Source organism: Schistocerca americana, chromosome 5, assembly GCF_021461395.2.
Source record: "Schistocerca americana isolate TAMUIC-IGC-003095 chromosome 5, iqSchAmer2.1, whole genome shotgun sequence".
Lineage (NCBI taxonomy): Eukaryota > Metazoa > Arthropoda > Insecta > Orthoptera > Acrididae > Schistocerca > Schistocerca americana.
This window is the reverse complement of record NC_060123.1, coordinates 208,118,063-208,134,331: the sequence shown is the minus strand read 5'-3', so window position 1 is coordinate 208,134,331 and position 16,269 is coordinate 208,118,063. Positions and strand designations below refer to the sequence as shown.

The 16,269-nt window shown below is 46.0% G+C and overlaps 1 protein-coding gene across 1 annotated transcript in view; it reads left to right on the top strand.

The window, feature by feature from the left end:
* The first annotated feature begins 4,863 nt into the window (after positions 1–4,863).
* LOC124616267 overlaps positions 4,864–16,269 on the top strand; it is a 131,026-nt gene continuing 119,620 nt past the window's right edge. Inside the window, exon 1 of the mRNA XM_047144570.1 lies at positions 4,864–4,915. Coding sequence (XP_047000526.1) covers positions 4,864–4,915 — 52 coding nt within the window. The remainder of the gene's footprint in view (positions 4,916–16,269) is intronic.

Below are 16,269 nucleotides of genomic sequence, written 5' to 3'. Positions count from 1 at the left end.
AGGATTCAGGTCACAACTCTGTGCAGGCCAGTCCATTACAGCAATGTTATTGTCGTGTAACCACTCCGCCACAGGTCGTGCGTTATGAACAGGTGCCCGATCGTATTGAAAGATGCAATCGCTATCCCCGAATTTCTCTTCAACAGTGGGAAGCAAGAAGGTGCTTAAAACATCAATGTAGGCCTGTGATGTGATACTTCCACGCTAAACAAGGGGTGCAAGCCCCCTCCATGAAAAACACGACCACGTCATAACATCACCGCCTCCCAATTTTACTGCTGGCACTACACACGCTGGCTGATGACGTTCACCAGGCATTCGCCATACCCACACCCTGCCATCGGATCGCCACATTGTGTACTGTGATTCTTCACTCCACACAACGTTTTTCCACTGTTCAAGCGTCCAATGTTCACGCTCCTTAGATCAATCGAGGCCTCGTTGGGCATTTACCAGCGTGATGTGTGGCTTATAAGCAGCTACTCAAACATGAAATCCAAGTTTTCTCACCTCCCGCCTAACTGTCATAGTATCTGCAGTGGATCCTGATGCTGTTTGGAATTCCTGTGTGATGTGTACTCCGTCCAGTAGACTAACACTTTGGAGACGATTATTTGCATCAGCATGAGAGTGCACTCTGTCATAAACAAGCGTGTCATGCAACGCATGTGGACATTAACATTGTTCAAATGCACTGCCCTGCCCAGAGTCTTGATGTGGTCGCATGAAACACCTTTGGGATGATTTAGATCGTCGTCTTCTCTCCAGTGTCTAACTACCTTGTTTGGTACTGGTTCTCGAGGGAGAACAGGCTGCCATTTCTCTGTAGACACCCCACTGAATGTGTCCCCAACAGAGTTCAAGCCGTCATATAACCGATGGATGGATACACCTCACAAAAATGTCCATATTATGACCCTCTTCAACTGTCGCCAGTCTCTGTCAGTTAACAGACGAGGTCGGCTCTACGGTTTTGTGCTGTACGTGCCCTTTCACGTCTCCACTTCACTATCACATCGGAAACAGTGGACCTAGGGATGTTAGCAGTGTGGAAATCTCGTGTACAGACGTATGACATAAGTGACACCCAGTCACCTGAGCGCGTTCGAAGGCCATGAGTTCCACGAAACGCTCCATTCTGCTCTCTCACAATGTCTAATGACTACTTAGATCGCTGATATGGAGTATCTGGCAGTAGGTGGCAGGAAAATGCACCTAATACGAAAGCGTATGTTTTTGAGGAGTCTGGAAACTTTTGATCACGTAGTGTAAATGTGTGTCTTATGAGGAGCTGCTCGACAGTTATTTCCCATTCTTTAAAACTGATGGTGCGAGTCATTGTGATGCCTGGGCTGTTGACAGCACTTTCGAACTCACGAGTGTTGCCGTCAGCTGCTTTCTTGTGATTTTTTTACAACTACCTTCCGCAAAGCTCCACTCTCTTTGCCCCTCAATACATGAAGTCTGGTTGGTCTTGTTTTACCTACAGTTGTTCCTTCGCCTTTCTATTTCTCAATCATACTACCATCAGTCGTCTTGGGCAGATCTGAAGACTGTCTGGTCTTGTTTTAACCTGCAGTTTTTCCTTCGCCTTTCCATTTCATAATCACACAACCAACAGTCGACTTGGGCAGACATGCAGTCTGCTTGGTCTGGGTTTAGCTGCGGTTGTTTCTTCGTCTTTCCATTTCGCAATCACAATACCAATAGTCGACTTGTGGAGGTTTATAAGTTTTGAAATGACCCTGATGGATTTGTTACTCGAGCGACATCCAACGGCCATTCTTCGTCGGAAGTCACAGAGCTTATTCTACCGTTCCTGGCGTCCGGATATTTTATACCAGATTGTATAAGCTTGGCAGGAAGAGACGAAAGGCCACTGCTCCTCTACTGTGAGTGAGGAAGTCCTACGTTCGTTTAACTTACCGTACGAATAATTAATGTTTACAACAATAAGGTTCTTGTAACCATTTTTGCTTCAGCAATAAGAAGCATAAAATGATATACAGTATTAATTAATGTGGCGATGCTTTGCCGACTAAATAACCAGTGAATACGTTATTTCACTCATGGAATTTTAATTATGTTATATGTATTGCAGACACCTGAGAAGTGTTACACAACCGAAATACGTAGCTCTTAACAGCAGAACATAAGATGTTGGTTTCATCCTAACAATAGCAACCAGAGAGGCACATCGATATTATTCAAGTAATGAAATGATGTCTGGGTTAGTACTGTAACCATGCACTTGATGTACTACGAGTATTACTTACGGTGTTGCCGTTTCCTATGGAAAAATCTCTTCACTAAATGTCATTTAATCCTCGGTCCTGTGATTAGTCAATGGAATGGTTCAAATGGCTCTGAGGTGCCGGCCGGAGTGGCCGAGCGGTTCTAGGCGCTACAGTCTGGAACCGCGCGACCACTGCGGTCGCAGGTTCGAATCCTGCCTCAGAATTTAAGTCCCATAACGCTCAGAGCCATCTGAACCATCTGAGGTCATCAGTCCCCTAGACTTAGAACTGCTTAAACCTATCTAACCTAGGGACATCACATATCCATTCCCGAGGCAGGATTCGAACCTGCAACCGTAGCAGCAGCGCCTAGAACCACTCGGCCACAAAGCCGGCGTCAATGGAATTCTTCACGGCTTCAACTCCTGCGTAAGTGCAGCACTTACACCCGATATCTTGTGCTGATTGTTGTATTCATTCCAATATCTGTTTCCTCCCAAAGTGTCTGTACTCTACTGTCCCTCCTAGTACCATGTAAGTTATTCCGTGATGTCACACCTAATGTCCCGATATTCTGTCTCATCTTCTATAAGCACATTTGAAATAAAAATGTACGAAACGTCGTAATTAACAAACCGGCTGAAATTTGCATACGCCGCTTTGATAACGTAGCGAAACATATAGGGACGCGAATGTAGTGTCCGATTTGGTTGTGCCCATGTCCCCCTCACAAATTCAAATCTCTGCCCTCAGCAGGCAAGGCGAAGCACTCCGTCTCAGTCGACGTCCAGGACCCGATACTCGTCGAATTCCTCGAGCACGGAAAAGCCATTAACAGTGACGGGTACTGTGAGACACTTAAACCTACGCAATACCATCAAGAGCAAAGGGTGTGGGCTGCTAACGGAGGGAGTGATTCTGACCCACGATAACGAGCGTCCACACGTCTCCAAGTTCAGTCGGGGAGCAACTTGAGCATCTTCTTTACAGCCCTGATACATCGCCCTGCGACTTCCAGATGATTTTTACGCGTGAGATAAATAAACAAATAAATAAAAAAACTCAGAGAGAAGTGCGTAAACTTGGACGACGAAGTGAAGGACACAGTGGAGCGCTGGTTCCTGCCTCCTCCACAGGAATTCTGGGAACAGGAAATCATTCGGCTAATCAAACGTTGGAATGATCAGACCTCTGATGGGTAAAGACTTTTATTATATCCACAGTGCTGTTTCGTACTTTCTCTATTGAAGACGCCTCATAATTACACACATTCCGATCCTCGTCAGGGGAACTCCTAATCTCTTATTTTATCACTCCATTTAAGTGTCAGCATCGATCCGTATCATCGCAACCCACGCGCTTCGGTTCCTTTGTCCGAGCGGTCTAGGCGCTGCAGTCTTGGACTGTGCGGCTCGTCCTGGCAGAGGTTCGAGTCCTCCCTTGGGCATGGGTGTGTGTGTTTGTCCTTAAGATAATTTAGGTTTAGTAGCGTGTAAGCTTAGGGGCTGATGACCTTAGCAGTTAAGTCCCATAAGATTTCACACACATTTGAACATTTTTTTCTTGTTCCTTTCTTTTCCGTAACATAGCAGCAAAATATTTTTGTGCACCTTTATGCACGTCCCAGAAGACATTTGCGTAAAGGGAAAGGCGACAAGACTTTGTAGATTTCTCTGTTCGTGAGTGTGATGCCACAAAAAAATCCACCAGCAAAGTTTAACGCATGCACCACACACATTGCATTTTCATCTTGAACTAACATAGTAATTTACGACGTAAATTACCGAAAAGGATTATGTCAAAGAATACGTTAAATATTAATAAGAATCCAAAATAAACATACAGATTCCTCCTAAACATATTACAAAACCCTGTGTTCTCAAACAGGAAATTTATTTCAATAAACGTCACAAATAATGAGCAATCAGAAAAGAACAATATCTGTAAAACTTTAATATTCTTTCCCAGTGCGAGTCCTCTCTTTAATGATCTCCTCATCGATACCATGTTAAATCCTTTCTGTCTTCAGATATCGTCGACAGGGTTTGGAACAAACTTTGGACCCCGGTTTATATTTGACGCTACACATGGCGTATGTCCTATTTCAGACTGGCTATGCATCGAGGTGTGAGCTCTTAGTTGACTCGAATTCCATCAGTGCAACACACCAGGGATCTCTCCATTGAAAAACACTCGAAAATAAATCTGATTATGTCCTCGTACGCAACCTCTCAAGAAAGCGTTTTACTCTGAAAGATTTGGGATGTATGTTGCTTTACATCCGAGTACATTTACAGTAAAACTGACTGTTGTAGAATGTTTGTCACATACCGTAGTGCCATTGGGACTTGTCATTGTTAACAGCGATTGATGTTGTTTGAGTGGGTTGATTGGCATTTCGCCAGAAGGGATCGACGTGAAAAAGTTGTCTGCAGCGATCTACTTCATTAATCACAGACTACTTTTCGTCAGACAGTTCTCCACAGGTAGCAGGCATTGTCCTAGCTTAATCGTTGGGCAGAGAAGCGGCGGAGGAATTTTCGGTTGACGGCCGAACATAATACTGACGTCTCTCACCCCATGTTAATAGAGGTCGTCGAGGTTAATAACTGCACCTATTAATAACATGACAAATTTGGAAGCCAAAGAACCTATCAAGAAAGATCGGAAAAACTCTGGTGAGAAAAAAAAAGAGAGATAAAGGAACACGTACATGCTGTGGTCACCTGAATGAATCGTTTCTGTTAAAGATTCATCGTCCATTACAGCGAGTTGGGTTATTCGAAATTTCATCGAGCCAGTCCAATATCTATGAACATATCCCATGCCATCGTATCCTAGTTATTAGTTGCAAATTTAGGAAGACTGAATTTATGTGTTTATCTGCTTCTACTGTTGCACGATATCGAGAGTGAATAAAAATAGTTCTGTTTCACACGAGTGGGCTTTAATGAATATATTTCACACAATGGCCTTTCGGCTACGGTGCAGCGTAAGAGTAACACAAACACAAACCGAATGCGATAAGTCACAAATATTAAAAATTGTTAAGCATTCAGTAACTGAGACTTGTGGAGAGCCACTAGTTTGTCGCACATAATAGAAACGGACGTAATGGAAAATAGCTTTCACTGTGACCGAGGGGCTTAATAGCGTTTTTAATGGCTTTCCAAGGAGAAAATCCGAAATTCTCCTTAGGAACTCGAACCGCCTCCGAGCATCCGGGGCGAGGGAACTCTCCCGACCAGTTTTTCAATTTGTGAGGTTGGATAGATAAACTGGTCACGGAGCAGGTTTCCGCTACCAGCGTCTGCTGTGCCGTAGGTCCGACGCCCACTTTCCGGGAATGTGGCCTGACGTGGGTCGCCAAATGTGGCTCACAACACGTTCCACGCTAGAAATCTTCTTCTGGTTCGTGCGTCACAACTGCACTAACATCGAGGACTGAGGAAATGTGGCTGACATCTTTTACTGAACTCGGTAAACAACTAACTCACTACGATAAAGTCCAGCATAGGTCGGGCAAATAATAAATGGTGGAGTATTACACGTTCGTGCAAGACAGTAGTCTACTGGTATACCTAACAATGTTTTCCGCAATTTAATTGAGAAGTTGGCATTCACTGAGACGCCATGGTGAACAACATTGTCCTGCCTTCCTAGGAATTTCTTTTAAGTATTTTACACAGTGAAAGCAAAAAAATGTTCAAATGTGTGTGAAATCTTATGGGACTTAACTGCTAAGGTCATCAGTCCCTAAGCTTACACACTACTTAAGCTAAATTATCCTAAGGATAAACACACACACCCATGCCCGAGGGAGGACTCGAACCTCCGCCGGGACCAGCCTCGCAGTCCACGGCTGCAGCGCTTTAGACCGCTCGGCTAATCCTGCGCGGCGCAGTGAAAGCCTTACGATTATTAAAGAACCCCCCTTATAACCTGTATTACTAAGCTTAAATGCCAAGTCTGTAACCGAGCGGTCTGAGGCGCCTTGTACGATCGACCCCCCCCCCCCCCCCCCCCACTCGGAGCGGAGGTTCGAATCCTTCCTCGGGCATGGGTGTGTGTGTTGTCCGTAGCGTAGGTTACGTAAGTTAGTTTAAGTTCGATTAAGTAGTGTGCAAGCAGAGGCACCGATGATCTCAGCAGTTTGGTTCCGTAAGAGCATACCACAAATTTCCAAAAAATTTTAATCTTAATATTTAATTCCATTAGTTCACAGGAATAAACAATAGTACATTTATTTTCTGTTGAATATAACTAAAATTTTTCGTATAGAGATAATGTTTATTTTACACTGAAGCGCCAAAGACACTGGTATAGGCATGCGTACTCAAATACACAGATATGTAAGCAGGAAGAATTCGGCGTTGCGGTTGGCAACGCCTGTACAAAAAAACAAGTGTCTGACGCAGTTGTTAGATCGATTACTGCTCCTACAATGGCAGATTATCAAGATTGAAATGAGTTTGAACGTGGTGTTATTGTCGGGGCACGAGCGATGGTAGGTAGCGATGAAGTGGGGATTTTCCAAAAGATATTCAAATGTGTGTGAAATCTTATGGGACTTAACTGCTAAGGTCATCAGTCCCTAAGCTTACACACTACTTAACCTATATTATCCTAAGGACAAACACACACACCCATGCCCGAGGGAGGACTCGAACCTCCGGCGGGACTAGCCGCACAGTCCATGACCGCAGCGCCTTCGACCGCTCGGGGGGATTTCCCCGTACGGCCATTTCACAAGTGTACCGTGAATATCAGGAATCCGGTAAAACATCGAACCTCCGCCATCGCTACGGTTCGAAGAAGGTCCTGCAAGAACAAGGCCAACGACGACCTCAGACAATCGTTCAAAGTGACAGAAGGGCAGCCCTTCCGCAAATTGCTGCAGGTGTCATTGCTGGAACATCGGCAAGTGTCAGCGTGCAAACTATTTAGCGAACCTTCATCGATATGGGCTTTCAAAGCCGAAGGTCCACTCGTGTGCCGTTGATGACTGCACAACACAAAACTTTACGCCTCGCCTGGGCGCGTCAACACCGACATTGGACTGTTGATGACTGGAAACATGTTGCCTGGTCGGAAGAGTCTCGTTTCAAATTGTACCGACCCCATGGGCGCGTGCGGGTATGGAGACAACCTCATGCATCAACAGACCCTGCACGTCAGCAGGGGACTGTTCAAGCTGGTGTAGTCTCTGTAATGGTGTGGAGCGTGTGCAGATGGAGTGATATGGGACCCCTGATACGTCTAGATACGACTGACAGGTGACACGTACGTAAACATCCTGTATGATCACCTGCCTCAATTCATGTCCATTGTGTATTCCGACGAACTTTGTAATTTCCAGCAGGACAGTGCGACACCCTCACTCGTCCAGAATTGCTACAGAGTGGCTCCAGGAACACTCTTCTGTGTCCCCAGACATAAACATTGTGGAGCATATCTGGAATGCGTGCTGTTCAGAAGAGATCTCCATCCCCTCGTATTCTTACTGATTTATGGACAGCCCTGCAAGATTCACGGTGTCAGTTCCCTCCAGTGCTACTTCAGAAATTAGTCGAGTCAATGAGACGTCGTGTCGCGGTACTTCTGCGTGCTCGCGAGAGCCCTGCACGATACTAGGCAGGGGTGCCAGTTTCTTTGGTTCTTCAGTGCATAAGATGTAAGTTCTTTATTATCCTGGTGGTACTGAAATATCCATTCTATTTCTTTGTATTCTTTGGAACTTGTAGCGTTATCTTCGAAGACTGAGTAAGCTGAACACGTGTGAGTTAGTTCGTTGTGACGTCATATACAACAGAAAACCGAGCGAAGTGATGCATGGTTAGCGCACTGAAATCGCACTAGGGAGAACGGCGGTTCAAACTGGCGTCGGACCATACTGATTTAGGTTTCCCGTGATTTCCCTAAATCAGTTCAGGCAAAGGCTGGGATAGTTCCTTTCAAAGGGCACGGCCGATTTCCTTCCCCATCCTTCCCTAACGATGGGGCCCGTGACCTGTCTGTTTGGTCCCCTCCCCCAAACCAACCAAACAACTTGTGCAACACAAATCCACATGCACTGTCTGACATAGATAGTGAACCATCTAGAAGGGTCGCTGGAAACAAAATGAAACTTCATGGGTTAAGATGGTATGAAGTGTTATTTCAGCGATTACAATATCGGGTCAAATTTATTAATAACTAGACAGTGTAAGTCCACTTACCAGTACGACGTTGCACCCCCTCTGGCATGGAGGAATGCAATAATTCGGTTAAGAATGGTGTCATTAAGCTGCTGCGTCCTCTCTTGAGACAAGATAGCCCACAACAGTTACACCTGGTCCTCCATATCCTCCATAATGGCATTCAGACGGAGTTGACATCCGAACTGGTCCCTTACATGTTCTGTTGGGGTCATATCTGGGATTATGCTGGTCGCCCGAATACCTCAACCTCACGCAGACAGTTCAGTTCATAGAGACACGTGCCGTGTTTGGACGAGTATTGTGCTTTTACAAAAATTCCAAAAAAAAAAAAAGGCTCTCAGCAGTATGGGACTTAACTTCTGAGGTCATAAGTCCCCTAGAACTTAGAACAACTTAAACTTAACTAACCAAAGGACATCACACACATCCATGCTCGAGGCAGGATTCGAACCTGCGAATGTAGCGGTCGCGCGGACAAAAATTGCTCTATGATACTGTTGCATGAGAGGTAACGCATGAGGACGCAGGGTGTCCGTGACACATCGTTGTGGCGTCAGAGTTCGCTAAGCCGTGACCGAAGTGATAGCCAGTGGCTCCCCACATCGTGACGCCCGAAGTAAGACCGCTGTCTATCTCCAAAGAGGAATGGGGTCTCTCTCCAGTTCGGCGCCATACCAGCGGATGATGATCACCCGGGGTGGTGCAGAAACAAGATTCATTGCTGAACACAGAGCTATGCCATTCATCACCAGTGCATGCTTCCTTGTCGTGGCACCCCTCAAAATGCAGCCGTTTCGGTTGAGGTGTTAATTGCTGGTTAAGAATGGCACTATAATTCCCTAGTTTGGCCTCAGCTGGCCTCCGACCAATGGAGTGGGGTCACACAGAGTGTTACAGGGAGTCCATTACCTGTTCTCGCATGACAGGGACAGATATGAAGGGCTTACGATGCGCTTGGTTCACCATAAGGAGATTCTTCCTTGACGACGAGTATGCAGACTGACGTTGAACCATTGTCACATTCGAATGCCCAATAAAAGTGGACATTACACGATTCTACCGGCCGGTCAAATGAAGACACACATGAGGCCCCTTTCAAACTCTGTCAGATGCTGATAACGCTGTCTGACACGAGTGCATAGAACCTCGGTGTTTTTCACAGTGATTAGTCAACATCTGATGCTGTTCACGCCATGTGTACACCCCATCAGATCTGGTAACAACAGTAAACACGAACAACTCTCTGGTGACCGTTCCACCTTTCACAGAAAATTCCAACTCTAATCATTTATATCACCGCTGAGGTTGTGTACGTATGCAAAGTTATACTGAGATCAGATCATGTCATCTTGTTGCATCACTTTTTTTGTCAGACGATATAACGCGCAGGTATATCGCAAGTTTAAAAAAATCTACATTGCAATCTTCCGTAATTCTGTGTATGTGTCAACAAAATTACGGCACCCTCAGATACGCATTTCTGATGTGGTGACATTACAGTGAACGACCTCGCGTAAGGACTAGAGGCCCTGATGATACCGTGACTTCTGAACGTACGCCGCGCCGGTCTCAGGCGTCTTGTCACGGTCCGCGCGGCTCACCCCGTCGGAGGTTCGAGTCCTCCCTCGGGCATGGAGGTGTGTTGGCCTTAGCGTAAGTTAGTTTATGCTAGATTAAGTAGTGCGTAAGCTTATGGACCGATGACCTCAGCAGTTTGGTCCCATAAGATCTTATCACAAATTTCCAAAATTTTCTGAATGTACAGTGGAATAGTAAAAACGCTATACAAGACACGAGGCAGATTTGAACACAGATATCCCCTTCGAAGTCTAACACCGTGACTACCTAACCATGACGCCGTTGCTATTCAGATTCGCTCGATGTTATATACACTCCTGGAAATGGAAAAAAGAACACATTGACACCGGTGTGTCAGACCCACCATACTTGCTCCGGACACTGCGAGAGGGCTGTACAAGCAATGATCACACGCACGGCACAGCGGACACACCAGGAACCGCGGTGTTGGCCGTCGAATGGCGCTAGCTGCGCAGCATTTGTGCACCGCCGCCGTCAGTATCAGCCAGTTTGCCGTGGCATACGGAGCTCCATCGCAGTCTTTAACACTGGTAGCATGCCGCGACAGCGTGGACGTGAACCGTATGTGCAGTTGACGGACTTTGAGCGAGGGCGTATAGTGGGCATGCGGGAGGCTGGGTGGACGTACCGCCGAATTGCTCAACACGTGGGGCGTGAGGTCTCCACAGTACATCGATGTTGTCGCCAGTGGTCGGCGGAAGGTGCACGTGCCCGTCGACCTGGGACCGGACCGCAGCGACGCACGGATGCACGCCAAGACCGTAGGATCCTACGCAGTGCCGTAGGGGACCGCACCGCCACTTCCCAGCAAATTAGGGACACTGTTGCTCCTGGGGTATCGGCGAGGACCATTCCCAACCGTCTCCATGAAGCTGGGCTACGGTCCCGCACACCGTTAGGCCGTCTTCCGCTCACGCCCCAACATCGTGCAGCCCGCCTCCAGTGGTGTCGCGACAGGCGTGAATGGAGGGACGAATGGAGACGTGTCGTCTTCAGCGATGAGAGTCGCTTCTGCCTTGGTGCCAATGATGGTCGTATGCGTGTTTGGCGCCGTGCAGGTGAGCGCCACAATCAGGACTGCATACGACCGAGGCACACAGGGCCAACACCCGGCATCATGGTGTGGGGAGCGATCTCCTACACTGGCCGTACACCACTGGTGATCGTCGAGGAGACACTGAATAGTGCACGGTACATCCAAACCGTCATCGAACCCATCGTTCTACCATTCCTAGACCGGCAAGGGAACTTGCTGTTCCAACAGGACAATGCACGTCCGCATGTATCCCGTGCCACCCAACGTGCTCTAGAAGGTGTAAGTCAACTACCCTGGCCAGCAAGATCTCCGGATCTGTCCCCCATTGAGCATGTTTGGGACTGGATGAAGCGTCATCTCACGCTTTCTGCACGTCCAGCACGAACGCTGGTCCAACTGAGGCGCCAGGTGGAAATGGCATGGCAAGCCGTTCCACAGGACTACATCCAGCATCTCTACGGTCGTCTCCATGGGAGAATAGCAGCCTACATTGCTGCGAAAGGTGGATATACACTGTACTAGTGCCGACATTGTGCATGCTCTGTTGCCTGTGTCTATGTGCCTGTGGTTCTGTCAGTGTGATCATGTGATGTATCTGACCCCAGGAATGTGTCAATATAGTTTCCCCTTCCTGGGACAATGAATTCACGGTGTTCTTATTTCAATTTCCAGGAGTGTATCATGTACTTGGACAGTTCACTGTTTCTATTTTGCTTTTTTTCACACTACATTACGCCTTGTTTCTGTTTTCATACTTGATCTATGTTCAGTTTTTCCTGCTACGGTCGCAGGTTCGAATCCTGCCTTGGGCATGGATGTGTGTAATGTCCTTAGGTTAGTTAGTTTTAAGTTGTTCTACGTCTAGGTGGCTGATGACCTCAGATGTTAAGTCCCATAGTGCGTAGCGCCATTTCTGCTTAGAGCCATTTTAACCATTTTGTTCAATTTTTGACGGGCTATCAAATGGCTCAAATTGCTCTGAGCACTATGGGACTTAACATCTGAGGTTGGCCGGCCGAAGTGGCCGTGCGGTTCTAGGCCCTGCAGTCTGAAACCACGAGACCGCTACGGTCGCAGGTTCAAAACCTGCCTCGGCATGGATATGTGTGATGTCCTTAGGTTAGGTTGGTTTAAGTAGTTCTAAGTTCTAGGGGACTAATGACCCATAGTGCTCAGAGCCATTTGAACCATCTGAGGTTGTCAGTCCCCAGTCCCCTAGAACTTAGAACTACTTAAACCTAACTAACCTAAGGACATCACACACATCCATGCCCGAGGCAAGATTCGAACCTTCGACCATAGCAGTCGATCGGTTCCAGACTGAAGCGCCTAGAACCACTCGGCCAAACGGGCGGCGACGGGCTATCCACCGGGCCTTCTTACCACTAAATCTGAGGGAGTTGTAGTGGGAAGGTCCCATTGTGAATAACGCTCTTACTAATACAACTATGCCGGATATCTCTGCCAGGAAATATTAGGACTCTTTATTTGTTAGGGTGGAGAGTTTGTGTTAAAAGCACTTGTTAATCTACAAAAATGAAACATTCGATTCTGACCCCAGATTTTCTATAACCTAATCTGATTTCATTTGGTATGTTGTGCTGAATTACTTCTTTTCACCATCCTCGCACAAGCACAGTTCAACAGCCTGATAAGAGGCCATTACCAGAGACTGCAACTATAAACCATGGACGTGCGCTACACTTCTTCGTTAATCTATTCTGTATAAGTTAAAAATGGAATTAACTTCGTATTTTCTGGTTATGAACTAGAGGGGTGCTGTGCACCAAGTTTTGTGATCTGAACGTCGTAATTTATGAGGGTTATAAGAGTTTTTTCAGATCTTCTCTGCTGGATAAAGGTAGTGAGTATTTACGTAGTGCTTCATCAAGCATCACTGGGGGTGTGCTGTTATTGCTCCCATGCAGCAGTTGAATGGCGACAGGTTCGCCAGTGGTGGTATATTCTATTATGCATAGCGCTACAATATGACCACTGGTTACATTCAAGTTATTTTAAGGATTGATAAATACCATAACAGCGTTTGAACAATGAGTTTAATCGTTCTCATTTTATCAAGACACATTCCACTCGCTATTAGCAAGCTGACTTCCGTTTCCCGAGCCATCTGCAGTTAATTCGTTACGTGATTTCGTGCTTCGTTAGCCAAGAAATCAAGACAGTCGCCAGATGCCAGCTTCTTGAAAGTACCAGTTATTTCGGTATCGGCTTTCCACGAAAACTACGCCGGACGGTCGGTCCAACATTTTCATGATGCAGTTAGCGGCCGGACGACGTACTTAACAATGTAGACTCGTTCTGCTACGTGTTCTCAGAATTACTACCACTTTTTATTTCGGCTGATGGGAATCTTAGTTAACGTCGCGGGAACAAGTTTTCAAGTTTTTGCTTCATTGCATGCACGTCTCAGCACTCACATAACTCTTCTGGGTTGCGTGTTTGTAATAGATTCAGGGGTAACTAAATTTCATTAAATAAGAACTGTTATTAATTTTGACAGGCTGCTACATTACCTCAAATTCCATGTCCCGTAACCGTATACTGATCCTTCTGAATCGACTACAAAATGTATTACAACCCCGTTAAATATATAATGTAAATAATTAGTTCATAGCGAATGTAATATCACCTGTTGCTTGACTACCTAGAGTTTAAAAGGCACTTTCTTTTAAGAAAATTTGCCAGGTTTTTGATTATCTGTTGTGTTAGGTAACGGTGTGTTAAAAACTTTCTTATATACGGGGTGAACCAGAACCCCGGCAAAATTTCGCATGTTGTTCAATTATAAAGAGTGAACATTAATAAAACAGACAAAGTGGAGGGACGAATTCCTGATTGGAAATGGAAGGCAAAAGGTCCTATAAACACGTGTCCGGAAATGCATCGTTGCCAAATGGCGCTGAAGAATGAACGTTCCTCTGACCATGTGCCCTGTGTGTTGCAGACTTTGTGATTGACGCAGCGTACAGTAAGCAGGAGAATGGTCCGGTATTCATGTAGGGAGCAAGCCGAGATGGTGTTTGTGTGAGGCCAAGCAGGTGGAAACGGTCGAGACGCAGCATGTCGCCGGCCGCGGTGGTCTAGCTGTTCTAGGCGCGCAGTCCGGAACCGCGCGACTGCTACGGTCGCAGGTTTGAATCCTGCCTCGGGCATGGATGTGTGTGATGTCCTTAGATTAGTTAGGTTTAAGTAGTTCTAAGTTCTGGGGGACTGATGACCTCAGATGTTAAGTCCCATAGTGCTCAGAGCCATTTGAGCCGCAGCATGTCGATATCAAAACAAGAACCCTCATAGACATCAACCGCATCACACAACATTTGAAGCCTTTTTGGGCGTTTGTGTGATCAGTGGTCCTTTTAGGGAGATGAACGTACAGGGAGGCGGCGGACAGTGCCAACATCAAATTTGGAGTTCTGGGTTGTACCGGATATTGAGATGAACCATAGTACGAGTTCCAAGCAAGTGGCTCGCCAACATGGTGTAAGAGGAAGAATGATTACGTGTATTTTGCATGATAACCGCTGCAATGGAGCCTACTTTGAATATCTGTTGCGACGTTGAGGTGATGCAGCTCTGTACTGCATTCCGAGACGATTTTTTGTAGTTGCACGCACACCGTCCATTTCCAGACGGAGGTTCAAACGACATTTATTCCTTCATTTCCTGAAGTTTGTAGGTTTTATTAACGTTCACCCAGTATTTTCTGAGTGTTTTGGTACAAGCAACAAGTGGTCTCCAGTGGCTCATTACGGAGTAATGAATTGAATGAACTCCCTACTGAGCACACAATATGGGTTGAGAGTACTCGAAAAAAGGCAAAAGTAAAGAAGAATAGCAGAAATGAGATTAGTGAGAAATTTGGCAACAGAATTGAGGACAACGAAGTATACGAAGTTGAATAATATTGCTACCTTCAACAAAATAGCTCACGAAACAAGGATGACATACAAAAGCAAACTATCACAGACAAAGATAACATTACTGGCGAAAACAAGTCTGCTGGTAACAAACGTAGACCTTAACTTGAGAAGGACATTTCCAACATTGTACGTTTGGAGCAAAGTATTGAATGATAGTAAACCATCGACATGGGAAAACTGAAAAGAAGAGAATCGAAGAGATTGAGATGTGGTGCTGTAGAAGGACATTGAAAGTCAGATGACCTAATAAGGTAATGAATGGAGGGTTCTCCAAAAAATATGCGATGAAAGTAACATTTGGGGAATACGTATATAAGGAAGGGACACGAAGAGGGGACATCAGGGAATTATTTCCATGTTACTAGAGGGAGTTTTAGAGGATATAAACTGTAGGGGGCGATAGACATAAGTTATGTCTGTCATGACAAGTAATTGAGGACGTAGGGTGAAAGTGCTACTCTGAGATGAAGTGGTTGGCACAGGAGAGGAATCTGTGGCGAGCTGCATCAGACGAGTTAGAAGACTGACGACAAAAAAGCACGTTGCTTTAAAACTTAATTTCTTAGATGAAGCACTCAGAATACTTCACTCCATTAAAAGTGCAGAGAGACAGACACGGTGACGGCACCATCCCCAGTAGTTCCCGAGACGGCCACTAAGTAACAGAACTTGCTAGAGTGTTCCTGAACCATAGCAGTTGTTTATACCTCAGTAACCGCCATTAGCCGTCGACCGTCCTTACTCCAGTTTCCCGTATTGCAATTTACTAGATGAATAATGAAATTCCGCTTAACTGCTCGTGCAAGATACTAAAAACTTTGCCAGTTCTAAACGCTAGCCAGAAAACAGAAGCGGATTGCCGTCTCAGTTGTCTCGGCCTTAGACGACTTGCGGAGATCTGCGAGTCGACCGCAAGGTGGAAGTTAGCAGCAATTAGCGCATGATCGGCATCCAACAGCGCTCCACTCGAAATTACTGTGCTCCGGACATCGACAGTACGTCGGCAATTTACATTTCAATTAAAGGGTCCAGGAAGTCTCTCCTTGCTACTGCAACTTTTTTTCTCTACTTCACAGAAACGAAAAAGAAACATGTAATTTGGGCCAGGAGCGCGTATACACACAGTTATTAGTTCGTATGAGAAACTGATGCACGGTTCGAGATAATTGCAACAGAGAACGGTGACTTTCGAGTGGACACTGCTGTCTGGAATTCTTCTGGTCCATTTTCTCTCCACGTTGGACGACCTAGTCTAC